The sequence below is a fragment of the Schistocerca piceifrons genome, chromosome 3, assembly GCF_021461385.2.
Source record: "Schistocerca piceifrons isolate TAMUIC-IGC-003096 chromosome 3, iqSchPice1.1, whole genome shotgun sequence".
Classification (NCBI taxonomy): Eukaryota; Metazoa; Arthropoda; class Insecta; order Orthoptera; family Acrididae; genus Schistocerca; species Schistocerca piceifrons.
The window spans coordinates 743,660,379-743,687,743 of NC_060140.1; the positions used below are offsets into that span (position 1 = coordinate 743,660,379).

Consider the following 27,365-nt stretch of genomic DNA (forward strand, 5'->3'; position numbering starts at 1 on the left):
TGATTACAGTGACTGGCCGACCACGAGAATAAAAAGAAAAAGCCAGACACTCTGCAACACCTTAAAACTTCCACCCTAAAAGCACTAGGGTGGAGGACACAAGAGGGACAAAGCACATGCGCTAAAACCTACATAGAAGTATACAACCCACTCTCATAGATAAACCACCAACACACCATATGTTCCAGCAGCTTACAAAGAACGTTGGTGAGGCTGATGGGTTGATAGCTATCCACATCAAGCAGGTTTTCCGGGTTTGAGCACCAGAATGGTGATGCTCTCCTGCCATTGCGATGGGAAGTCGCCATCACACCAGATCAGGCCCAGGAGCTGTGTCAGGGCAATGTGCAAGGGCACTGAGGAGCTCCTACTCTGTAAATGGGGCATTATCGGATTCACTGTGGCATGTAGTGAATGAGAGGACTTTTCCTTCCAGCCACTGTTTGAGAAAGCAAAAGGCTGGGGGTAATTCGCCAATGCAGAGGCTTCAGGAAAGAGCTCAGCAAAGTGCTCGGCAATCGCATTTGCGTCAGTAGATAACATGTCATTTATGGTAACACCGGGAACACCTGTTGTGGTCTGGTACCCAAAAAGACATTTGATCTTTGCCCAGACTTGGGAAGGTGACGTATGGCACCCAATTGTCGAGACGCATCTCTCCCGACACTCCTGCTTCCGTCATTTGACAAGTTGGCAAATGCTGCACAGAGCCGTTTAAAGGCTATGAGGTGCTCCAGGGAAGGGCGCCACTTATGGGGGGGGGGGGGGGGGGGCACCCTAAAGAGTGAAGAATCGCGTTTTCTGCTGCATAAACAATTGTTGTAGTCACCTGCTCAACCATGACATCGATGTTGCCGTGTGGAGGAGATTCAATGTTGACAGCAGAGGTGAAAGTCACATCTGCCATCCCTCTTCTTCATACTTATCCACCCACCTGCTACCCACAATTAAAAAAAAATCTATATTTTTATTATTATTTATATTGTTTCTTTGCTCTCACTGTGACTTCATGCCAAGATTAATGAGTTTTTGCTTTTTGCTATCATCGGCTCCCTCAGATTTCATCTTGTTTCCCCTTTTGCATCCATTTCATATTTCTCAGGATTTTTCCCACTTATTTGAGTGTATTTTTGTGAATTTTTTCCTTCATAATTCTACATTATTTTTGTAATTTTTCGCATTTTTTCCACCAACATGAATTCTTGCTCCTTTCATCTGCATCAATACAGAAAAGTTTCCTTATCTCTAGCCAGATCCCAGTCCCACATACTGTTTCTGTGTCGTTGCTTGGCTCATTGAATTCCCCCCCCCCCCCCCCCCCCCCCCAAATGGCCTTACCATCAAATTACCCACTTCCGAATGCCACCCCTCCTTCCATAATAACCTTCAGCTGCTCAGATTTTGCCAATCCTTAGCCCTCACCAACATAGTCCTACAAAACCATATCAACGAAGTCCAAACCTCCTTGCAGTACCTTCGCTCTATCTGCAAACTTCTCCTGCTGTGCAATCCCAAATTCCTGGAACCCTTAACACACATTGAAACTCTTGCCATCCAGGAACTAGAGCAACATGCACTACACCACTTCAAAAAGCTCTCCACCCTGCTCACTTCCTATTCCTGCCTTGGATTACCACTGTCCACCACCACTACAACAATATCCAAACCTCCTCCACATCCCCTCATAACTGACAAAACCAGTCTCGCAGACCTACTACATTAACCCCACTCTCCAAAACTCCCTCCCACCACCACACACAATCCAGAACCTAAACAGACCTGAAACACTGTCATGAACCTTTTCCTCCAGAAGCCTTAGCCCCACAGAAATATCATTTCTTTCCGAAGGCCTCACCTTTTGCCCACTACCAAATTCTATCATGCAGGACTTGTTAAAGACCTTCTCTCCTTCTCCCGGTCCCTACTGTGGAAATACTTTCCATCACCAACCCTAGCAATCAGACTTAACCAAAGACCAATGTTGAACCCTGCCTAACTCAGTTCACTCCTTCATCCACCCATGATCCACCACCACTGCACCCAAACCACCCCCTACTACTTTCCAGAATTTTTTAACCTTGAACCTTGCCTCACCGTCATTCCCCAAGTCCCTCAACATGCAAACTAGCCTTACATACACAAAAAGAATCGAAGTCCACCATCTAAAAACTGATCCCAATCTTACAATCCTACCTGCAGACAAAGATTCCAGCACTGTTGTTTTTAACTGCAAGGATTTTCTGGCAGAGGGACTCCACCAGCTGTACATTCATCTACAAACCTTGCCACAGTGACCCCATTCCAGAAATCCAGCAGGACCTCCAGTCACTCCTCAAATCCTTAGGCCTATCCCAGAACCTCTGCCTGGAGTCCATCTCTCTGCTCACCTCTACCAGTCCCTACAATGGTACCTTCTACATGCTTCCTGAAGTCCATAAACCCAACCACCCAGGATGCCCCATTGTGGCCAGTTAGTGTGCCCCCACTGAGAGAATTTCTGCTCTTGTAGACCAATGCCTTCAACCTATTACCCAGAACCTACCCTCCTATATAAAACACACCAACCATCTCCTCCACCGACTCTCCGCACTTCCTGTCCCTTTACCACACAGTGCCCTGCTCATCACTATTGATGCCACCTTCTTTTACACTAACATCCCTAATGCCCATGGCCTTACCACTATTGAACACTACCTTTCCCAACACCCAACAGATTCCAAACCAACAACCTCCTTCCTAGTCATCATCACCAACTACATCTTCACTCACTATTACTTCTCTTTTCAAGGCATTGCCTACAAACAAATCCGAGGTACAGCTATAGGCATCCACATGACACCACCCTATGCCAACCTATTCATGGGCCATCATCTAGAGGAATTCTTCCTACACATCCAGAATCCTAATCCCACACCTGGTTCAGATTCATTGATGACATCTTTGGGATCTGTATTGATGGCGAGGACAACCTATGCACATTCCTCCAGAATCTCAACAACTTCTCCCCCATTTGCTTCACCTGGTCCTACTCAAACCAACAAGCTACCTTCTTAGACGGACTGCACCTCAAAGATGGCCACATCAGTACCTCCATCCACATCAAACCTACTAACCACCAGTAATACCTCCACTTCAACAGCTGCCACACGTTTTACAACAAGAAGTCACTTCCATACAGCCTAGCCACATGTGGTTGTTGCATCTGAAGTAACAAGTGGTCCCTCTCGAAATATACTGAGGGTCTTGCTGAAGCCTTCATTGACTGTAACTATCCTCCCAACCTTGCACAAACAAATCTCCCATGCCTTATCTTTCCAGTCTCCCACCACCTCCCGAAGTCCCACTGTCTGGCCACAGAGCAGCAGTACCCTTTTAACTCGGTACTACCAAGGATTGGAGCAACTGAATTACATTCTCCGCCTGGGTTTTGACTACCTCTCACTGTGCCCTGAAATGAGAAATGTCCTTCCCACTATCCTTCCCTCCCCTCCCACAGCGGTATTCCGCCGTCCACCGAACCTACACAATATACTCATCCATCGCTACACAATCCCTGCTCCCAACCACTTGCCTCATGGCTCATACCCCTATAACAGACCTAGACGCACAACCTGTCCCACACATCCTCCCACCACCACCTACTCCAGTCTGATAACAAACATCACCTATCCCTTCAAAGGCAGGGCTCCCTTTAGACTGCAGTCATGTGTGTGCGAGTTGCGTTTACATGAGTGTGTGTCTGTCGTCTATTTTTGACGAAGGCCTAAAGGACTGAAAGCTTTATTTGAACAGTCTTTTTGTTTTGCCTATCTGTGACTCAGCATTTCCGCTATATGGTGAGTAGCTACTTTCCTTTTCATAAAATCAATCACGTATTTTTCATTGTTTGAGATAAACTAGACATAGACTCATGAACAGTTTCAACTTGAGGCTGTAATGTTTACATATACAATTAAAGGTCCAAGACCTATTTCACCCAATGGCCATAAGTAAAATACAGGAGGACTACAAGCGGTAGTAATGCTGCAGAAACCTTCCTCCCCACAGAGCGTGACCCAGTCATAGATACACTGAGGAGCCAAAGAAACTGGTACATCTGCCTAATATCATCTGGGGCCCTTGCGAACACACAGAAGTGCCACAGCATGATGTGGCATGGACTCAACTAATGTGTGAAGTAGTGCTGGAGGGAACTGACAACATGTATTCTGCAGGGCTGTCCATAAATTCGTAAGAGTATGAGGAGGTGGAGATCTTTTCTGAATATCACGTTGTAAGGCATTCCAGACACGCTCAATAATCTTCATATCTGGGGAGCCTGGTAGCCAGCGGAGGTGTTTAAACTCAGAAGAGTGTTCCTAGAGCCACTCCAAGCAACTCTGGATGTATGGGGTGTCACATTTGTCCTACTGGAATTGCCTATGTCCGTTAGAATTCACAATGGACTTGAATGAACACAGATGATCAGACAGGATACTTATGTACGTGTCATCTGTCAGTCACATCTAGACGTATTAGGAGTCCCATATCACTTCAACTGCACATGCTCCACACCATTACTTAGCCTCTACCAGCTTGAACAGTCCCCTGCTGATATGCAGGGTCCATGAGTTCATGAGGTTGTCTCCATATCAGTATACGTCCATCCACTTGATACAATTTGAAACGAGACTTGTCCAACCAGGTAACATGCTTACAGTCATCAGAAGCTCAGATGGTTGGTTGGTTGGTTTAAAAGAGGGGGGGGGGGCAAACGGCAAACTGCTAGGTCATCGGGCCTTCGTTTCGATTAAAATAATTCCACAAGGGTGGAAGTAAAACAAACAAGACACCGAAAACAAAGCTGGAAGAAAAGAAAAAACCACAGAAACGACAGAAGGGCAACAAACACTAAATTGGGGGAACAAAAAAAGAGACATGCAAGGAACAGGGTAGAAGAGATTAAAACAACAAAAGAGATTGCCATGGTTGGCTGACCACGAGAATACACAGGAGAAGCCAGCCACTCTGCAACACATTAAAACCTCCCCCCTAAAAGCACTAGGATGGAGGACACAGAGGGACAAAGGACATGTGCTGAAATTTAGATCAAATGATAAAACCCACTCTCACAAATAAAACGTAAAATTAAATTAGCTGATGAGGCGTTGTCAGATAAAATTAGGGGCAATGAATCCGGTAACCGAAGATTTCGTCTCAGGGCAGTCAATGTGGGACAGTGCACCAGAATATGGGCCACTGTCAACCATGCGCCGCATTGACAATGAGGCGGGTCTTCATAGCGCAGGAGGTAGCCGTGGGTTGCCCAAGCATGGCCAATGCGGAGCCGACACAGAACCACAGAGTCCCTCCAAGAGGCCCACATGGAGGACTGCCACATATTTGTAGTCTCCTTAGTGACACGCAGCTTCTTGTGCATACTGAGACTATGCCATTCAGTCTCCCAAAGCCAAAAAACCTGGTTGCATAAAAAGGAATGTAGGTCAGTTATTGGAATGCCGATCTCCATAAGCGGTTTCCGTATAGCCTGTTTGGCCAGCCTGTCAGCAGGTTCATTGTCTGGGATTCTGACGTGTCCTGGAGTCCACACAAACACCACTGAATGACCGGTCCATTCCAGGGCATAGATGGGCTCCTGAATGGTCGCTACCAAAGGATGATGAGGGTAGCACTGGTACATAGCTTGTACGCTGCTCAAACAGTCAGCACACAGAAGAAACGACTCCCCATGGCATGTATGGATGTGCTCAAGAGCATGAGATAAGACTGCCAGCTCTGCGGTGAAAACACTGAAGCCATTGGCCAAGGAATGCTGTTCAATATGCCCTCCATGGACATACGTGAAGCCAATGTGACCATCAGCCATCGAGCCATCGGTGTAAACCACTTCATGGCCTCGGTACATGTCAAGAATCGAGAGGAAGTGAGAGCAGAGAGCCGTGGGGTGAACCAAGTCCTTTGGTCCATGTGAAAGGTCCAGACAAAGCCACGGCCTAGGTGAACACCACAGAGGTGTACGCAAATGGACAATGAGTATATGTGGTAAAGGCAAGGACTCCAGTTCAGATATAAGGGATCGGACGTGAACTGCAATTGTAAGCCCTGACCTGGGCTGTCGATTTGGGAGATGAGCTGCCATGGGTGGGAAAAGGAGATGGTAATTGGGATTTACAGGAGAACTACGAACATGTGCAATATAACTGGCGAGCATTTGTGCACGCCTGACCTGCAATGGACGGACTCCAGCCTCTGCCAGAACACTGGTCACCAGACTCGTCCATGGCGGGATTGAACAAGTGCTCTGTAGAGCTGCAGCAGCGTAGAGCGATCTGCACCCCAGTTGGTGCTGATCAGGCAAAGGAGGACATTGAGGTGTTGCCAGCACTTCCGCTTAAGCTGACGAAGGTGAGGAAGCCAAGTCAATCGGGTGTCGAAAACCAGTCCTAAAAATCAATATGTCTTCATTACAGTGAGGGGATCATTAGTAAGGTAAAGTTCTAGTTCCGGATGAACAGTACGATGCTGACAGAAGTGCATAACACATGACATTGCAGCCGAAAACTGGAAGCCGTGGGCTAGACCCCTTGTCTGTGTCTTGTGGATACCTCCCTGTAGGCGCCGCTCAGCAACACCAGTACAGGTGGAGCAATACAAAATGCAGAAGTCATCTGCATACAGAGAGGGTGAGACAGACGGCCATACAGCTGCCTGGGGCCCCCATTCTCCTGGATATAGGGGGGAACTATGGGAGGCACCCACTTGGACATGGAATGTAGGAAGCGACAGAAAATTATGCGTAAAAATAGGAAGCGGGACTTGGAGTCCCCGTTCATATAATGTGGCAAGGATACGATGTCACCAGGTGATGTCATATGCTTTTCGTATATCAAAAAAGATGTCAACAAGATGTTGGCATCTGAAAAAGGCCGTTTGGATGGCAGACTTGTGGGACACAAGATTATCAGTGGTAGAGCAACCCAGGCGGAAACTGCCCTGGCACGGAGCCAGTATGCCACATGACTCCAGGACCCAACCCAACCCAACCACCAACACACCATACGTTCCAGCAGCTTACAAAAAACATTGGTGAGGCTGATGGGCCGACAGCTATCCATATGAAGCGGGTTTTTACTGTGTTTGAGCACTGGTATGAATGTGCTCTCCCACCAGTGCAACGGAAAGATGCCACCGCACCTGATCCGGTTGAAGATCATGAGAAGATGTCGCTTGTAGTCAGACGAGAGATGTTTAATCATATGACTGGATATGATCTGGCCCAGGAGCTGTGTCAGGGCAACGTACAAGGGCACTGAGTAGCTCTCACACTGTAAATGAGGCATTATAAGATTCACAGTGGCGTGTAGTGAATGAGAGGAATTTCCCTTCCATCCTCTGTTTGAGAGTGCGAAAGGCTGGGTGGCAATTCTACGACGCAGAGGCGCGAGCATAGTGCTCAGCAATTGCATTTGAGTGGGTAGATAACAAGCCACCTGTTGGGGTCTGGCACCCAAAACTCATTTGATCTTTGCCCAGACTTGGGAAGGTGACATTTGGCACCCAATGGTCAAGACGTATCTCTCTCAACACTCCTGTTTCCATCGTTTGATAAGCTGGCGAACACGGGCACGGAGCCGTTTAAAGGCTATGAGGTGCTCCAGGGACAGGTGCCGCTTATTACACTGTAGAGCTCACTGATGCTCCGTAATTGTCCCAGCGACTTCCGGCGACCATCAAGGAACTATCTCTTGCCGGGAGCACCCTAAAGAACGAGGGATCACATTTTCGCCGCAGAAACAATCGTTATAGTTACCTTCTCAACCACCACATCGATGTTATCATGTGGGGGAGATTCACCAGTGACAGCAGAGGTGAAGACTTCCCAGTCTGCCTTGTTTAAAGCCCATCTGAGCAGGCGTCCCTGGGCCTGATGCTGGGGCAGTGACCGGAAGATGGTGAAGTGGTCACTACCACACAGGTCATCATGTGCTCTCTGGTGGATAGATGGGAGAAGGTCAGGACTGCAAACCGTGAGATCAATGGCCAAATACGTTCCATGTGACACATTGAAATATGTGGAGGCACCTGTATTTAAGAGGCAGAGGTCGAGTTGTGGCAGTAAATTTTCAACATCCCTGCCTTGGCCAGTAAGCACGAAGTCACCCCACAAGGGGCTGTTGTTGTTGTGGTCTTCAGTCCAGAGACTGGTTTGATGCAGCTCTCCATACTACTCTATCCTGTGCAAGCTTCTTCATCTCCCAGTACCTACTGCAACCTACATCCTTCTGATTCTGCTTATTGTATTCATCTCTTGGTCTCCCTCTACGATTTTTACCCTCCATGCTGCCCTCCAATACTAAATTGGTGATCCCTTGATGCCTCATAACATGTCCTACCAACCGATCCTTTCTTCTAGTCAAGTTGTGCCACAAATTTCTCATCTCCCCAATTCTATTCAATACGTCTCCATTAGTTATGTGATCTACCCATCTAATCTTCAGCATTCTTCTGTAGCTCCACATTTTGAAAGCTTCTATTCTCTTTTTGTCCAAACTATTTACCATCCTTGTTTCACTTCCATATATGGCTACACTCCATACAAATACTTTCAGAAATGACTTCCTGACACTTAAATCTATACTCAATGTTAACAAATTTCTCTTCTTCAGAAACACTTTCCTTGCCACTGCCAGTCTACATTTTATATCCTCTCTACTTTGACCATCATCAGTTATTTTGCTCCCCAAATAGCAAATCTCATTTACTATTTTAAGTGTCTCATTTCCTAAGCTAATTCCCTCAGCATCACACGACTTAGAGTACATTCCATTATCCTCGTTTTGTTTTTGTTGACGTTCATCTTATATCCTCCTTTCAAGATATATCCTCTTTTTGAGACACTGTCCACTCTGTTCAACTGCTCTTTCAGGTCCTTTGCTGTCTCTGACAGAATTACAATGTAATCGGTGAACCTCAAAGTTTTTTATTTCATCTCCATGGATTTTAATTCCTACTCCAAATTTCTCTTTTCTTTCCTTTACTGCTTGCCCAATATACAGATGAATAACATGAGGCATGGGCAACAAACCTGTCTCACTCCCTTCCCAACCACTGCTTCCCTTTCATTCCCCTCGACTCTTATAACTGCCATCTGGTTTCTGTACAAATTGTAAATAGCCTTTCGCTCCCTATATTTTACCCCTGCCACCTTCCGAATTTGAAAGAGTATTCCAGTCAACATTGTCAAAAGCTTTCTCTAAGTCTACTAATGCTTGAAACGTAGGTTCGCCTTTCCTTAATCTATTTTCTAAGATAAGTCGTAGGGTCAGTATTGCCTCACATGTTCCAACATTTCTACGGAATCCAAACTGATCTTCCCCGAGGTTGGCTTCTACCAGTTTTTCCATTCGTCTGTAAGGAATTCACATTAGTATTTTGCAGCCGTGACTTATTAAACTGATAGTTCAGTATTTTTCACATCTATCAACACCTGCTTTCTTTGGGATTAGAATTATTATATTCTTCTTGAAGTCTGAGGGTATTTCACCTGCCTCATACATCTTGCTCACCAGATGGTAGAGTTTTGTTGGGGCTCGCTCTCCCAAGGCTGTCAGCAGTTCTAATGGAATGTTGTCTACTCCCGGGGCCTTGTTTTGACTTAGGTCATTCAGTGCTCTGTCAAACTCTTCATGCAGAATCATATCTCCTATTTCATCTTCATCTACATACTCTTCCATTTCCATAAAATTGTCCTGAAGCACATCGCCCTTGTATAGTCCCTGTATATACTCCTTCCACCTTTCCCTTCTTTGCTTAGAACTGGGTTTCCATCTGAGCTCTTGATACAAGGGGTTATGAGCGTTAACATCTCTCAAAAGTAGGAAACGATTGGGGAGTTGATCAGTGCAGCCAATGTGTCCAGGGGTACTGCACCATCTGGAGGAAGATATATGTTGCAGACAGTTATTTCCTACATCATCCTTATCCTGACAGCCACAGCTTCAAGAGGGGTTTGAAGGGGCACAGGTTCACTGCATACTGAGTTTAGGACACAGACACAAACTCCACCTGACACACTTTTATGGTCACTACAGTTCTTGTAATATCTTCTATAGCTGCGGAGCATAGAGGTCCACATTTCCAGGAACCACGTTGCCATAGCTCAGCCAGGTGGTGGAAAAAAAACGCCACAATTCCACTAAAGAATGGCATTATCGTGAGGCTGGGAAGGCACAAAGCGCGCAAGGAGGCAGTTTACAACTCAGGGTCACCTGCTGTCACTGATTGAGTATTTGTAGCCATTTCTATGGTGGATGAGGCATCAGTGAGATTCAGGTCCGTAGGGGATGCTGTGATCTCCACTGCATCCTCAGATGCAGAATTGATATGGAGTGGTGGTGTTGGGGTCACAAGAGGGTCCTGTTTCTTAGCAGACTACTACTTAGTTTGCTTGATCTCTCGCTTCTCTTTAGGGGCTTGCTAGGAAGATTTCTCCGAAGCAGCTTCATGCATGGAGGAAGACCGAGTAGCTGGCGAGTGTCTGCCATGGCATTAGTGGAGGCCCTGGGAGAGAGCCCCCAAGGGACCCCTTCCACACAAGAGGACCCAGAGGGGGCTGTTGCTTCTCTGGCAGGGGGGAAGGGACCAATCCTGCATTTTGGGGGCCTTGCTCCTGAAGTAGGTGCTTTGGGAGCAACGGAGGAAGATTTGCCCCCTACCACCAAGGGGGTGGATGTATTCTGGCAACCCGGAGGGCCCACTGTTCGTGGCACAGAGTGAGGAACCGCTGGCACTTGGGACGGTGATGGTGATGTAGCTGCAGCATATGTTGACGTCAACTGAATGGGGTGTAATCTTTCAAATATGCATTTAGCCTCTGTGTAAGTCAACCAGTCCAGGGTCTTGTACTCCACAATTTTCCACTTCTTTTGGAGTACTGGGCGGTCGGGGTGCAGTGGACATCTGTAGTCTCGACATGTGGCGCTGGAAGTGCAGCTGGAAGACATGTGCCCGAACTTCCAGTACTTAAAGCACCGCATATGGGGAAGGACATATGGTTTAATGTCACAGCAGTAAACCATCACCTTAACCTTTTCAGGCTATGCATCACCCTCAAAGGCCAACAAGATGAAGGCACTGGTAGAAACCCTGTTGTCTTTGTGTCCCTGTAAACGCGCCGGATGAAATGTACACTCCGCCATTCTAAATTGGCGCGGAGCTCATCATCAGACTGCAAGAGGAGACTGCAATGGAAAACAATCCCCTGGACCATGTTAAGGCTTTTATGAGGAGTGACGGAAACAGGAATGTCACCCAGCTTGTCACAGGTGAGTAACGCTCGGGATTGGGCTGGGGATGCTGTCTGAATCAAGACTGCACTGTTTCACATCTTGGACAGCGCTGTCACTTCTCCAGACTTATTCTCAAGGTGTTCAACGAAAAACTGAGGCTTCGTAGGTAGAATGGAGTCTCCATCAGTTCTGACACAGACCAAAAACTGAGGTGAATATGGCTCTCTCCATTCTGAAGCCCTACTTTCCTCCCATGGTGTAGCGAGGGAGGGAAACGATTTAGGGTCATACCTGTCGGCATTATATTCGATCTTGCCCTTCTTAGAGACTGCTGGTGCCATACGGCTACCACCAAATTTGTACATAACGGCCCCACCACAATGGACTGGCTACCGTGCTGGATATTGGGTGCAGAGAAATCAAATATTGTCATGGGGGTGAAACAGGACAGGAGACAAAGGAAGAAGATGACATACCCTGGAAAGCGTCCTCACCCAAACAGTTGAATCGCAGGTGGAGATGCAAAGCCATGACAAGAGATTCAAGAGATCAAATCTAAGGGTACTACTATTGTTCATAAAACTCGTTGTTATACTGAAAATAAGTCGAGAATAGACAACGTCGAAACAAAGCTATTATATCAGTAGGAACCATATCAGCTATGTAAGAAAGAGCTTCGTCAATAGGGACCATGGTGAACAGGGATACTACATTGAAACTGACAAGAATGTCACTTGGACTAACTGTGATCTCCCTCAGTTTTTCGATAAAATGCATGGAATTTTTAATATGAGTGTCAGTTTTACCTATATACAGTTGCAACAAAGAAGCAAAATATCTAGCCAGCTCTTGAGTAGGAGCCCCAATGGCACTTACTATCGGTCTCATGGGACATTGGGCTTACCCTCCTAGATTGTGAGATCACAGTTAGTCCAAGTGACATTCTTGTCAGTTTCGATGTAGTATCCCTGTTCACCATGGTCCCTGTCGACGAAGCTCTTTCTTACATAGCTGATATGTTTCCTACTGATATAATAGCTTTGTTTTGGCAGTGATGGAACTTAGCGCAGAAGTGTGTCCTAATAGGCAGAAGAAGTAGTTTGAGCATTTACAAAAACCGGAAACATTGATTACAGACAATTCCCATACAGTTATCAACTTGTCCGGGAAAGAACTATCCAAGGAGGAAGTCTCTATTCTTTCAAAAGGAGGAAATTTTGCTATCGCTCCATCACAGATTCCCACTGAAGATACTGTTGCCAATATAGAAGCATGGATTCATCTGTTATCACCGCATTCTGCCGATGAAATCAGGATGGAAACAGCCAGGATATTACGTAAAGCCAAGCCACCCAGCAGTAATTTATCCCTAGGAGAAAGGAAGGCGTTACGGGAGATTAATGCGGACAGGAATATTGTTGTACTTACTGCTGATAAGGGTAATGTTACTGTCATGCTGAAGAGTGAGGATTATCATAGAAAGATCAGTGACCTCTTGGATCCTACCACCTTTAAAAAACTGAAAAAGGACCCTACAATGAAAGTGTTAACTGCTACCCAGCAATTAATAAAAAGCTCTTCCATTCCTACTAAGATAAAAGATACCTTTGAAAAACTGAAGCTTACCCTCCTAGACTGTATGGGTTACCTAAGATACACAAGCCCAATGTCCCATTGAGACCAATAGTAAGTGCCATTGGGGCTCCTACTCAAGAGCTGGCTAGATATCTTGCTTTTTTGTTGCAACCGTATATAGGTAAAACTGACACTCATATTAAAAATTCCATGCATTTTATCGAAAAACTGAGGGAGATCACAGTTAGTCCAAGTGACATTCTTGTCAGTTTCGATGTAGTATCCCTGTTCAACATGGACCCTGTTGACGAAGTTCTTTCTTACATAGCTGATATGTTTCCTACTGATATAATAGCTTTGTTTCGACATTGTCTATCCTCGACTTATTTTCAATAACGAGTTTTATGAACAAATTGATGGGGTGGCCATGGGTAGCCCTCTAAGCCCTGCTATTGCTAATCTATTTATGGAATTTTTCGAACAACAGGTGCTGCAGTCAGCCAAAAAAAAAGCCCTTTGAAATGGTATTAATACGTGGATGACACCTTTGTGATATGGAATCATGCTGAAGAGGAACTGAGTGATTTTTTGGTGCACATAAACAGTTTCAATCCAAGGATACAATTCACCATGGAGAAAGAGAGTAATGGACAACTAAATTTTTTGGATGTATTGGTTATTAAATGGGCAGATGGGACTTTAGGGCATAAGGTATATAGGAAAGAGACACACACCGATTGTTACCTACATAAGAATTCGAATCATCATCCTAGGCAGAAGAGAGGAGTCATAAAAACTTTAGTGGACAGAGCTAATAACATCTGTGAGACAATTTACTTGCAAGATGAATTAAGCCATTTGCGAACAGCTTTCAAGAGAAATGGGTACACTGACAAGGAAATAGATCGAGCACTCCACCCTAGAAGAAAAGTGTCCGAAAATACACGACAACAACAACCGTCGGCTGGAAAAGTTTTTCTTCCTGTTATTCATAACATCACGGACCGTATTGGTAAAGTTTTGGCCAAGTTTCAAGTGGAGACAATCTTTCGACCTACCAAGAAAATTAGTGAAAGTTTAAGATCAGTGAAAGATGCACGACACCCCTAAGCTACCCCAGGTGTGTATAAAATTCCATGTAGCTGTGGCATGGTTTATATAGGAACAACTAAAAGGAGTGTTAATACCCACCTAACGGAACGCAAAAGGAACTGTAGATTGGGACAGATTGAGAAATCAGCTGTAGCAGAACACGTTTTCAAAGACGGTGATCACGAAATAAAATTTAGTGAGACTAACGTGATAGCTAGGACCTCACATTATTACACTCGCATGTATAGAGAAGCTATAGAGATCTACAAGCACGGAAATAATTTTAATAGAAAAGAAGAAGGATTAAAACTAGACAAGATATGGCATTCGACTTTGTACCAACGAAGTGTTTATATATGGACCACGGCAATTCAGCCCAGAAGTTTTAATTAATGAAGACGCCGGCCGTGAAAGCTTACATGCTATTAACTCATGCACCATGTAAGGCGTCCTTCCCCATATGGCCCACACTTCTGTAGAATTTTGAAAGTGGCAGGTCAAACCATAGGATGGGACCTGAAATCATGGGGCCAAAAAGTGCGAGACTCTGTTTAGTCGCCTCTTACAACAGGCAGGAACACCTCGGGCCTATCCTAACCCATAGACCCACAGGGGGATCAACAGTCTAGTGTCGGCATTGATGGGCCCAGGCAAGACGTAAACTTTGTGTTGTGCAGTTATCAAGAGTACACGAGTGGGCCTTCTGCTCCAAAAACCCATACTACTGATGATTCGTTGAATGGTTCGCAAGCTGACACTTACTGATGGCCCAGCATTCAAATGTGCAGCAATTTACGGAAGAGATACATTAACATAACACTGAATGATTCTCGTCAGTCGTCGCTGGTCCTGTTCTTGCAGGATCTTTTATCGGACACAGCAATGTCAGAGATTTGATGTTTTACTGGATTCCTGATATTGAAGGTACACTCATGAAATAGTCATACAGGAAAATTCCCACTTCACTGCTACCTCAGAGACGCTGTGTCCCATTGCTCATGCACTCACTGTAACACCACATTCAAAGACCGCAGTGCCATATTCTTCCTGTTTACATATCTCTGTATTTGAATACGCATGCCTATACCAGTTTCTTTGGTGCTTCAGTGTAATAGCCAGATGAAGAGCACATAGGCATGGCCAGGAAATGAGACTTGTGCCCATGGAAAGTGTGTTGGGATCCATGCTGTTCATGTCATATATTGATGACCTGGCAAACCACATTAATAGTAAACTCAGACACTTTGCAGGCAAAGCAGTCATCTGTAATGAAGTAGTCTGAAAAGCAGCAGACATATTCAGTCAGATCTTGGTATGGTTTCAAAGCAGTGCACAGAGTGAAACTCTCTTTAAATTTTCAGAAATGTAAAATTCTGTATTTCAAACAAGAAACAAATGTAGTGTCTTATGATACTAGGGATCAGAATCATCTTCGAAACATGAGTAGGATCCTGGGAAAATGCAATCATCTACAAAGGACAATGCTTACAAAACACTCTTATGACCCACTCGATAATACTGCTGAAGTGCGTAGGGCCCATACTAGATAGCTACTATCTAGGGACATTGAATAAGTACAAAAAAGGGCAGCACATATAGTCATAGATTTGTTTGGCCCATGGGGGAGCATCAGAGATATGTTTACAAGCTTGAACTAGCAGGTGCTTGAAGATACACCCCAACTATCTTGCAAAAGCCTAGTTGAGAAGTTTCAAGAACCAGCATGAAGCGAGGAATCTAGGAATATACTACAACCCCCTATCTATCACTCCTGCAGTGACCACGAAGACAAAGACAGACTAATCACAATGCACGCACAGGCATTTAAGCAATAATTCATCCTATTATCCATTCATTTTCTTTTATATAGTCACAGCTACTTTGAAAGCAATGCTCTTAAGTAATTAGCCTATATAAATAGGCGAAATATCTTGGGTTACAAGAGGCATGAGAATATCAGGTAAAAAACTAAGAGAACACTTGACGTAACATTTAGGATAACTGATAGTGAAAAAACATATTTGAAACTGCACGGAAAAATTCTAACCACAGTCGCCAGAGCATAAAAATGTGCGTATTTCCAAGAAAAAATAAGATTATCCAGCAACTACGTAAGAGTTAGTTGTACAGTAAATACGAGAGAGGAAAAATGAATCAGGAATGCGACAAAATTTATTTAAGGGGTATAATGAACTGTGCCTCTCCCATGAACCATGGACCTTGCCGTTGGTGGGGAGGCTTGCATGCCTCAGCGATACAGATAGCCGTAACGTAGGTGCTACCACAACGGAGGGGTATCTGATGAGAGTCCGGACAAACGTGTGGTTCCTGAAGAGGGGCAGCAGCCTTTTCAGTAGTTGCAGGGGCAACAGTCTGGATGATTGACTGATCTAGCCTTGCAACACTAACCAAAACGGCCTTGCTGTGCTGGTACTGCGAACGACTGAAAGCAAGGGGAAACTACAGCTGTAATTTTTCCCGAGGGCATGCAGCTTTACTGTATGGTTAAATGATGATGGCGTCCTCTTGGGTAAAATATTCCGCAGGTAAAATAGTCCCCCATTCGGATCTCCGGGCGGGGACTACTAAAGAGGACGTCGTTATCAGAAGAAAGAAAACTGGCGTTCTACGGATCGGAGGGTGGAATGTCAGATCCCTTAATCGGGCAGGTAGGTTAGAAGATTTAAAAAGGGAAATAGATACGTTGAAGTTAGATATAGTGGGAATTAGTGAAGTTCGGTGGCAGGAGGAACAAGACTTTTGGTCAGGTGAATACAGGGTTATAAATACAAAATCAAATAGGGGTAATACAGGAGCAGGTTTAATAATGAATAAAAAAATAGGAGTGGGGGTAAGCTACTACAAACAGCATAGTGAACGCATTATTGTGGCCAAGATAGACACGAAGCCCATGCCTACTACAGTATTACAAGTTTATATGCCAACTAGCTCTGCAGATGATGAAGAAATTGATGAAATGCATGATGAGATAAAAGAAATTATTCTGGTAGTGAAGGGAGACGAAAATTTAACAGTCATGGGTGACTGGAATTCGAGAGTAGGAAAAGGAAGAGAAGGAAACATAGTGGGTGAATATGGATTGGGGGAGAGAAATGAAAGAGGAAGCCGTCTGGTAGAACTTTGCACAGAGCATAACTTAGTCATAGCTAACACTTGGTTCAAGAAGCATAAAAGAAGGTTGTATACATGGAAGAATCCTGGAGATACTAGAAGGTATCAGATAGATTATATAATGATAAGACAGAAATTTAGGAACCAGGTTTTAAATTGTACGACATTTCCAGGGGCAGATGTGGACTCTGACCACAATCTATTGGTTATGAACTGTACATTAAAACTGAAGAAACTGCAAAAAGGTGGGAGTTTAAGGAGGTGGGATCTCGATAAACTGACTAAACCAGAGGTTGTACAGAGTTTCAGGGAGAGCATAATGGAACAATTGACAGGAATAGGGGAAAGAAATACAGTAGAGGAAGAATGGATAGCACTGAGGGATGAAGCAGTGAAGGCAGCAGAGGATCAAGTAGGTAAAAAGACAAGGGCTAGTAGAAATCCTTGGGTAACAGAAGAAATATTGAATTTAATTGATGAAAGGAGAAAATATAAAAACGCAGTAAATGAAGCAGGCAAAAGGGAATACAAACGTCTCAAAAATGAGATCGACAGGAAGTGCAAAATGGTTAAGCAGGGATGGCTAGAGGACAAATGTAAGGAGGTAGAGGCTTATCTCACTAGGGGTAAGATAGATACTGCCTATAGGAAAATTAAAGAGACCTTCGGAGAAAAGAGAACCACTTGTATGAATATCAAGAGCTCAGTTGGAAACCCAGTTCTAAGCAAAGAAGGGAAAGCAGAAAGGTGGAAGGAGTATATAGAGGGTCCTATACAAGGGCGATGTACTTGAGGACAATATTATGGAAATGGAAGAGGATGTAGATGAAGATGAAATGGGAGATACGATACTGCGTGAAGAGTTTGACAGAGCACTGAAAGACCTGAGTCGAAACAAGGCCCCGGGAGTAGACAACATTCCATTGGAATTACTGACAGCCTTGGGAGAGCTAGTCCTGACAAAACTCTACCATCTGGTGAGCAAGATGTATGAGACAGGCGAAATATCCTCAGACTTCAAGAAGAATATAATAATTCCAATCCCAAAGAAAGCAGGTGTTGACAGATGTGAAAATTACCAAACTATCAGTTTAATAAGTCACAGCTGCAAAATACTAACGCGAATTCTTTACAGACGAATGGAAAAACTGGTAGAAGCCGACCTCGGCGAAGATCAGTTTGGATTCCGCAGAAATGTTGTAACACGTGAGGCAATACTGAACCTACGACTTATCTTAGAAACTAGATTAACGAAAGGCAAACCTACATTTCTAGAATTTGTGGACTTAGAGAAAGCTTTTGACAATGTTGACTGGAATACTCTCTTTCAAATTCTAAAGGTGGCAGGGGTAAAATACAGGGAGCGAAAGGCTATTTACAATTTGTACAGAAACCAGATGGCAGTTATAAGAGTCGACGGGCATGAAAGGGAAGCAGTGGTTGGGAAGGGAGTGAGACAGGGTTGTAGCCTGTCCCCGATGTTATTCAATCTGTATATTGAGCAAGCAGTAAAGGAAACAAAAGAAAAATTCGGAGTAGGTATTAAAATACATGGAGAAGAAATAAAAATTTTGAGGTTCGCCGATGACACTGTAATTCTGTCAGAGACAGCAATCATTTGGAAGAGCAGTTGAACGGAATGGACAGTGTCTTGAAAGGAGGATATAAGATGAACATCACAAAAGCAAAACGAGGGTAATGGAATGTAGTCGAATTAAGTTGGGTGATGCTGAGGGAATTAGATTAGGAAATGAGACACATAAAGTAGTAAAGGGGTTTTGCTATTTAGGGAGTAAAATAACTGATGATGGTCGAAATAGAGAGGATATAAAATGTAGACTGGCAATGGCAAGGAAAGTGTTTCTGAAGAAGAGAAATTTGTTAACATCGAGTATAGATTTAAGTGTCAGGAAGTCGTTTCTGAAAGAATTTCTATGGAGTGTAGCCATGTATGGAAGTGAAACATGGACGATAAATAGTTTGGACACGAAGAGAATAGACGCTTTCGAAATGTGGTGCTACATAAGAATGCTGAAGATTAGATGGGTAGATCACATAACTAATGAGGAGGTATTGAATAGAATTGGGGAGAAGAGGAGTTTGTGGCACAACTCGACAAGAAGAGGGGACCAGTTGGTAGGACATGTTCTTAGTCATCAAGGGATCACAAATTTAGCATTGGAGGGCAGCATGGTGGGTAAAAATCGTAGAGGGAGACCAAGAGATGAATACACTAAGCAGATTCAGAAGGATGTAGGTTGCAGTAAATACTGGGAGATGAAGAAGCTTGCACAGGATAGGGTAGCATGGAGAGCTGCATCAAACCAGTCTCAGGACTGAAAACAACAACAACAACAACAACAACGAACTGTGCGAAGATAGCTGCCTCCCCCAACTACAGAAACATCAAAAAAAATTCTTATGTCAGTAGCATATAATTTAAATTTGTACTTTTCCCCTTAGTAGATAACCAATAGTTTTTAAGAAACACCATATAAAACAAGTTTGATAAAATTCAATCACATTCTTTGTCTCCATTAGTAGGTTTCAACGTTATCAAAATTCTTAAAAACAAAATTTCTATTGGTTACAAACAAAATAGTAGAAAAATAATTAAATGTTGTTCAGTTGAGCTTTGCAATATATCCTATTTCTTACACAATTAATCATTTCATAAAGGTATCTTCTCAGATAACTTATTTATGCTATTGTCAAGTCTATTCACAAAAGAAGGGATGAAATAATAAGAATAATACACTCATTCATTAGTTCCAACATTTTCAAAAAATTTTGAAGTCACGAATAATAGATTTTATAAACACTTATGACATAAATATATTTTCAGTGGCAAGCAAATTTGGACATAAAAAAAATGACTGTCAACGGAACAGTCTATATTTACCTTGACAGATAGTACACTAGAAGTTGACAATCAGGAATTATCATCATTGGAAATATTTTGTGATTTAGTCATGGCAATAGTGTGCAGCATGGTATCACGACAAAAAAGTTAATCTAATAAACAAAGTAATAGACAACACAACACGTTCATAGTTCTCAACTTCACTGCATGACACAAAGCAGCAGGTATCAATTCCAAGACAATTATACACCAATAGGCATTCAGAATTTGAAGAAATGAGATATCGTGTACCACACTGTTCTCTTTTAGGTCTTTTGTTGTTTTTGATAAATATAAATGGGCTTAAACTTCCATTATTGTCAGAAAATCAAATTTCGCTCTTTTTGCGGATGATTAAAGTATAGGAAAAAGTAGTACCAATCCTGATCCACAAAAGACATCCAATGACATTAAAATATAAACAAATCCTTCGAGGCATATGGATTATCACTGAATTATGACAGGACTCTGTATACACAACTCTTACGTTTCTCACAAAACTCCACAAAATATTATAGTCCCCCCCCCCCCCCCCTCTCTCTCTCTCTCTCTCTCTCTCTCTCTCTCTCTGTGTGTGTGTGTGTGTGTGTGTGTGTGAGTGTGTGTGTGTGTGTGTGTGTGTCAAAGACAATAATTACACTGAAGTCACTGCCATTTAAGATGGTCCACTGGACATCGTCCTCAACAGGGGATGTGATCACCACAGACAGCGATGCCTGGTCTGTAACGCCCTTCCATGTTGGCCACAAGGTTGGTAAGGTGGTAAGGAGGTCTTAGTGCAGGGCATTCCATACCTCCACTAGCATTGTTGACAACTGCTGGATGGTCATTGGTGCATGTGGAAGTGCTGCAATATGGATCCCCAATGAATTCCACACATGCTCAATGGGATTTAAGTCTGGGGAATGGACAGACCTACTCCATTTGCCAAATATTCTCTCATTCCAAGAGTTCGTCCAATTGCGCTGTTCAATGCAGTTGCACATTGCCATTCGCAAAACTTAAGTAATGGCCAATGCAACTCTGAAAAGATGGACATGTGGAAAGAACACAGTGTCACAATAATGTGTTGAGTGTACCGTGTTAAGAGATATGGATGGCAATATGCCCATGTAATATTATGCCTTGCTGCACCATAATACCTAGAGCATCAAAAAATCATGTTCGATAATGCTCCTGGGTGTATTAGGTGTTCCCATCTCTCACCACATGAGGGTACAAGCAGCTTAGTCAAACATGATTGTTTTGCTGATCCAACTGTTATGATTTGGGGAGGCATAATGTTGCATGGACACCCTGATCTCCAAATCTTTGAAAAAGTACACTCACAGGTCAACATTATTGTGACTCTACTTTTTCCCCATATGCACCTTTTTTAGGGTTGCATCAACCCTGACTTCACCTTTATTGATGACAATGCATGGTTGCAATGGGAGGATATTTGACAAATGGACTGGCGTGACCTGTAGATATCATGTTTGTTAGAGTTTAATCAATTATGTTTGCTAACTAGATTCTCTGTAGCACCAGTGGGGAAGGACACTATGGTGGGTGGTGGATCGTGGATGGGATGAGGTCACGAGGCTGATGGTGCACAACCCAAGGACATGGATAACAGCAACGCAAAGGGTAGATGCCTGCCTGATGCCTGGAAGCATTATTGATACAATATCACAACATCAAATAATTATTGTCTATAAAATGCAACATACAATGATCAGTGCTGGCATACCTGCAGTGGTGTCCACTGAGATGTACGTCTCTGCACATGACTCACACCAAGCTGACAACATAAGGCCAATGAACTTGCCATACTAGTGTGTGGCCACACCCAAACTGAGTGAGGCTGTGCATAGCTTTCAGAAGAAGATGACCTGGACTCCCATGAACCCATCAAAGGTTGCACACAGGAAAAGAAGCCACCAGCTCTACTCGGAGCATGTGAATTCATGCAGAGATATGCTGTGGCCTCCTGACAGGAGAGAGACCAGCAGCATCAAAGTCTACCTACAGGAACAGAAGCAGGCAATGGCAGATTACACATTCCTGCAATGAGAGATGATCTGCTCCCAGGCACTGCTAGTTAGGCCGCAGCTGCCCTTCAGTCTCGACAGTGGTGCAACACTGCACTTATGTCCCTCCAGCTAGTGCTTGCTGTTCCATACAAGAATGAAAGCAACTAGACAAGAGCATAAACAGTTTTAATTTTATGAATTTGTCATGCTTTTGAATGAAGAAGTCTAATTTTCTTCCTTTAAGTTTGCTGTGACAATGTTAAAACTTTATTTGGCCTTAAAAGGTAGTTGCCTCTACACTTTTTCCTCTTAAAATTGTTTTCGATATTTTGTTGCAAGGTGGAAAGGTGGCTTGAAAAAGGTTCAATGCAGCATTCTTCTCGATAACTTAGCTACTCTGCTTTGGACACAATAACTACCTCTTTTACTAATGACAATTATGGTAGTAATGAGGGCATTACCAACGAAACTGCTCCAAAAGAAAGTAGGCAAGTTGATGCTGTTTGATTATGTCACTTTAAATTTCAGTTACTTTAAGAACTTTTGGGTTACTCTTGAAATTATTTTTTGAATCAAATAAACATTATTTAAAATAATTGTCATTTTTGTTGCAAATAATCATCTTAAAAAATGTTACATTAAGAATGTACTACAGAAACAAATCTGGGTATCTAAGATAAAGGAGGACATTAAAATGAGTTCTACTGATCAAAATGATTAAGAAACGCTGCTGCAGAGCAGTGGTTGCTATTTGTCCAATGTAATCAAAGAGACAAACAATAATGTGATGGAAGAGCTTTGCCAAAGAATAACTTTTGTCTTGGAACACCCAAACAGTTGATTGCTGCTTCGTTTCCACATTGTACAAATATTGCGAAGTCTCACATCCCGTTAGGATGCTGCATTTTCTCAGTCAAATTTTTTGCTCATTTGCTTACACAGGAGCCTATTTTTGAACTTTGGGCAAACTCAGCAAAATACACCAGTATGAGATTTTTTGACAGCAAAATGCATTATAGTTCATTGCTGATGGAAGTAGCTCCATGATGAAATTCTGCAAATCAACTGTAATGTCTTTTCTGAATTACCAAACATTGAACAAACGGCCTTCATGGAAAAAAAAAAAAAAATCATCCAGTGAGAATGTTCACATTTCATAGCTCTGTAGCACTGCCTGGTGGGTGATGGTATAAACTTCAAAAGTGACTATTGTAGATCACCCTGCAGAGAACCCATAGACACTTGGAATTTTGAGAAGTTTTTTGAAATACATATTTTCATTAGTGTCTTCATCATTATTTTCACTATAATGATACAAAACAGAAATATAATATTAGGAACAAAAACAAACTCAACAAAGTGTTTAAGGGATTAACAATAGTACAGGAATGAGTCAGATACACAGGTTCACATTTATTCAACAACCTAATATAACATATTAAATGTCTTGCAATAACTGAATTAATTACAGAACTCTACGTTGGGGAACTGTTCATCTCACTGACGATTATTTTTGTAAAACTCTTAAAATTAATGCATTAAACTACAAATTATTTATTTGCACTGTAATACTACACCATTTAATTAAGATGTTTCATAATACTATTCTTAAATAAAATGTACATCCTCGACTTCTTTCCATACCTCAGAGACCATTCAGCACAGAATGTATAGAAGATGATCCATACAGACAGTCATTCTCTATGTCTACCATCCATAAATGAAATAGAAAATATAAGAAATAGTACCAGTATATTATTTACAACCTACAGCATACCATATAGTGATATAGTGGCTCACTGACCAAAAATTTAAATTATGTACTGCCAACAGAAAAGGATGAGGGGGAAAGGGAGAAGGGTGGAGGTGGGATTGGAAGAGGAAAGGAGTCAAATGTATACACTCCTGATTACATAATTTGTAATGAAGAGAAAAACTCATAGTAGGTCAACAGAAAATTACAAGGAAATGTAACACAATGTGATGAGAGTAATTGCAATAAATTAATGAGAAGTACAAATATTAGTACCAAAAAGTGTGAATCCTATACACATTTTGAAAGACGACTTAAATTTTACTAGAGAAAAGGATGTATAATGCTGTATAAAGGAGAATCAGTATACTTACCTACAACAATGTTTGCTTTCATGTTGTAGCCATAATCGAAGTGTACCATTGTCAAGTATGTAACGTGATGAATGAAAAACAGAAGACTCACTGCTGTCAGTAACATTGTTAGCAGATTAATTTTCCCAGACATCATCCTGAAATACGAGAAAGTCAGTCAGCAAAGTGCTACAGCATTATTAAAATTATACATGACAGAAACATCTTTCTGGCATCTTACTCTAATAAGTGCTACTGATCTATCTTGTAATGTGCAAAAACCTTCAAAAAAAACAAGTTATTCGCACATGAAAACTAATTATGAAACATTGTGAAATTTGCAACACCAAGAAAGATAGATCTAACTGAAATGAAGTTCATATAACACATTAGATACATGAAATTCATAAATGATCAGCATTATAGGACTGCACATTATCTTCAACAATTTGATATGGTGTCTCCACGAAATGTTATTACAGCCTCTCAAAGCCATAGCAAAAAGAATCAAGGAGAACCTGGACATCTTCCTAGGGCATCTCCCTCCACACAGATTGCATGTCACAAAGCATCACCATAGATTGCCGTAGGACCATAATGAACACGTATCTCGTCAATCATATCCCAGGCATGTTCAATGAGCAAAATGTTAGGTTGACATGCAGGGCTTGAAAGCGGTGGTAAATGCTTCCAGCCGAAATATGAAACTGACTGAAGGATGGGCATTACTGCAGGTTCTAAAGCATGAAGTTCCTACCCATCCCAAAGTGTATTTCACCACCTACCCCATCTAAGAAATATAGTGGTCCTGTAACTCAACAAAACTTTTCTAATTTATTTTGGCCTACTGTGAACAATTATTGTTGCGTGCTTATCTATTATAAACACAATGCTGTACCTGAGAGGTAAAGTGGCATTATGTCCTATAACCAAAATTTCAACTAAAGACCATATTTTTAATACATCTACATCTATACTCTGCAACTGACCTTACAGTGGGTGTTAGAACGCACTCTGTGTAACACTGTTGCTTCCCCTTTTTCCTGTTCCAGTTGTGTATGGTTTCACAGCAAGACGAATTGTCTTTACACTTCTGTGTGGGCTTGAATCTCTCCAATTCTACCTTCACGGTCTCTCAGTGATACATACAGAAGGGTCCAGAAAAATGTAGACAGTCTTCGATAGTTAATATCTTTGGAACAAAATGACATATTATTGCAATTTTGCACGGTAGCATAATCCACTGTTTTCTGAAAAGATCTTGGTGTGCAGCCTGTAGATGATAGTGTAGCAATGAATGATGTAAGATTGTTGTCTGAGCAACACACTGAAGTGGTACTGGAAGTATGAAAACATAATGAAGGCACAACGGCAATGGCATAATGTATACAGAACTCAGCCACCAATGCATATAATTTATTGTATTCAAGATAAATTTGAAGCTGACAGAAATGTTCAGGATGTGTATAAGGAAAAGTCTAACATCAACAAGTCTAGCTGCCAGTGTTGCTGTGTTGCAACATTTTATTAAGTCACCTCAAAAATCTGTGGAGCTGGAACCTAACCTAACCTAACCTAACCTAAAGTAAGCTGCTCAAGTGTAACAATAAATTCTGAATGCTGCAAATGGAAAGTGTACATTCCAAGATTGCTGCACGCTATGAACGAGGATGACCCGGATCGAAAGAGAGAGTACTGCAAGCGGTTTGAAAACACTCTTCGCAAGGGTGAATGGTTTGCAGGGATGGTTACCTGGTCTGACAAGGTGCAATTCAAACTGAATGGTACCGTAAACTGCCACAACTGCATGCACTGGGCTCCTGAAAATCCTCACGTTCACAAGGGCAAACATGTTAATCTACCAGGTGTTAATATGTGGTGTGATCTGTCATCATGAGGTTTGACTGGCACATTCTTCTTTGAAGATATTTTAACTGGTGATGTGTATCTTTATATGCTACAAACATCAATTTTATCTGCCACTTGAGAGGTGTTTCGAAATGAAAGATTTTATGTACAATAAGATGATGCTCTGCTCTGCCTCACTAACACAGAGATGACAGAGCTTACTTGGATGAAAGTCTACCTGGATGATGGATAGGGCAAAGAGAAGCTGCTGATTACTCACCATGGTCTCCAGGCCTGAAACCTCTTGACTTCTTCCTATGGGGGACCTTGAAAAATGAAGTTTCTCAACAGAAGCCAGCTACACTGAACAAGCTACTGGAAACCACTGAGGCATCCTGTGCGGCTACCACATTGGCACCACTGACAGCTGTAGTTTGGTCAGCAGTTAAGCAGTATTGATGTTTGGCTGCTAATGGCAGTCATTTTCAACACACAAAATAACCTCCCTTCCCCCTCTTGTGCAAGAATTTTACTGGTATGTCATTTTGTTCCATTAACATTGACTATCAAAGAGTGTCTATATATTTCTGGACCCTTCTGTATGTAAGCAGAGATAATGGTTGACTCTTCTGGAATGTATAACCTCTGAATTTTAAGTTTACCACACCATGATTCAAGACACCTATCTAGTAGTGTCTGTCAATGGAGATGACTGATTATCTCTGTCACGCTTTTGTGCTTACTAAATGAGGCTGTAATGAAACATGTGGCTTTTTGGAACTTCTCTACATCCTCTATCAAACCTACCCGGTACAGATCCCAGACTGATGAACAATACTGAAGTGTAGGTCAAACAAGTGTTCTGTAAGCTACTTCCTTTGTTGATGGACTACTGTAGTATCATACTTAAGACTGTGCATTTTGTGCTGTAGGTTTATCTCTGCTTGGGACATACGAATCCAAAGCTTCTATATTTCAATCATGTTTTAAGGCTTCATGCTACTATCAACTTGACTTATTGGTTATCACGAAGTAATAAACCACATTATCAGTAACATCAAAGTCTCATTGTTGTTTGCTGTATGCTGCACTGACTAAAAGAGAAGGCACGTTTTGTGTAGCTATCTTGAGTTAATAAGCACACAGAGTGTTCATCAAGTTATACTTCCTAGTTTCTCAATCCTGATCTATGAAACATTTAAGTAGTTTTATGGAGAGATTTAATGCCTATCATTCACTTTGAAGGAACAGTCAAATTTATAATGTGTTGCACATTAGTATCTTATCTGTTGTTAGCTAACTTTCACAATCATTAATCATTTTTTCATTTGGCAACAATAGAACCTGCACTTATGATACAAGCCCATTTCAGGGATTAGCTTTAACATCACTTGCATTAGAAATCAG

General features: G+C 42.4%; 1 protein-coding gene across 3 annotated transcripts in view; it reads right to left on the reverse strand.

Annotated features, from left to right (window-relative positions):
* The window catches only part of LOC124789656 (post-GPI attachment to proteins factor 3), a 131,636-nt gene that overhangs the window by 51,073 nt on the left and 53,198 nt on the right, over positions 1-27,365 (reverse strand). For 2 of the 3 annotated variants that reach the window (XM_047257089.1, XM_047257090.1), the window contains one exon: positions 24,132-24,268. In XM_047257089.1, the coding sequence (XP_047113045.1) occupies positions 24,132-24,268 (137 nt within the window). Of the gene's footprint in view, positions 1-24,131; positions 24,269-27,365 lie in introns of those variants that run through there. The other variant, XR_007016148.1, reaches the window with a different exon arrangement.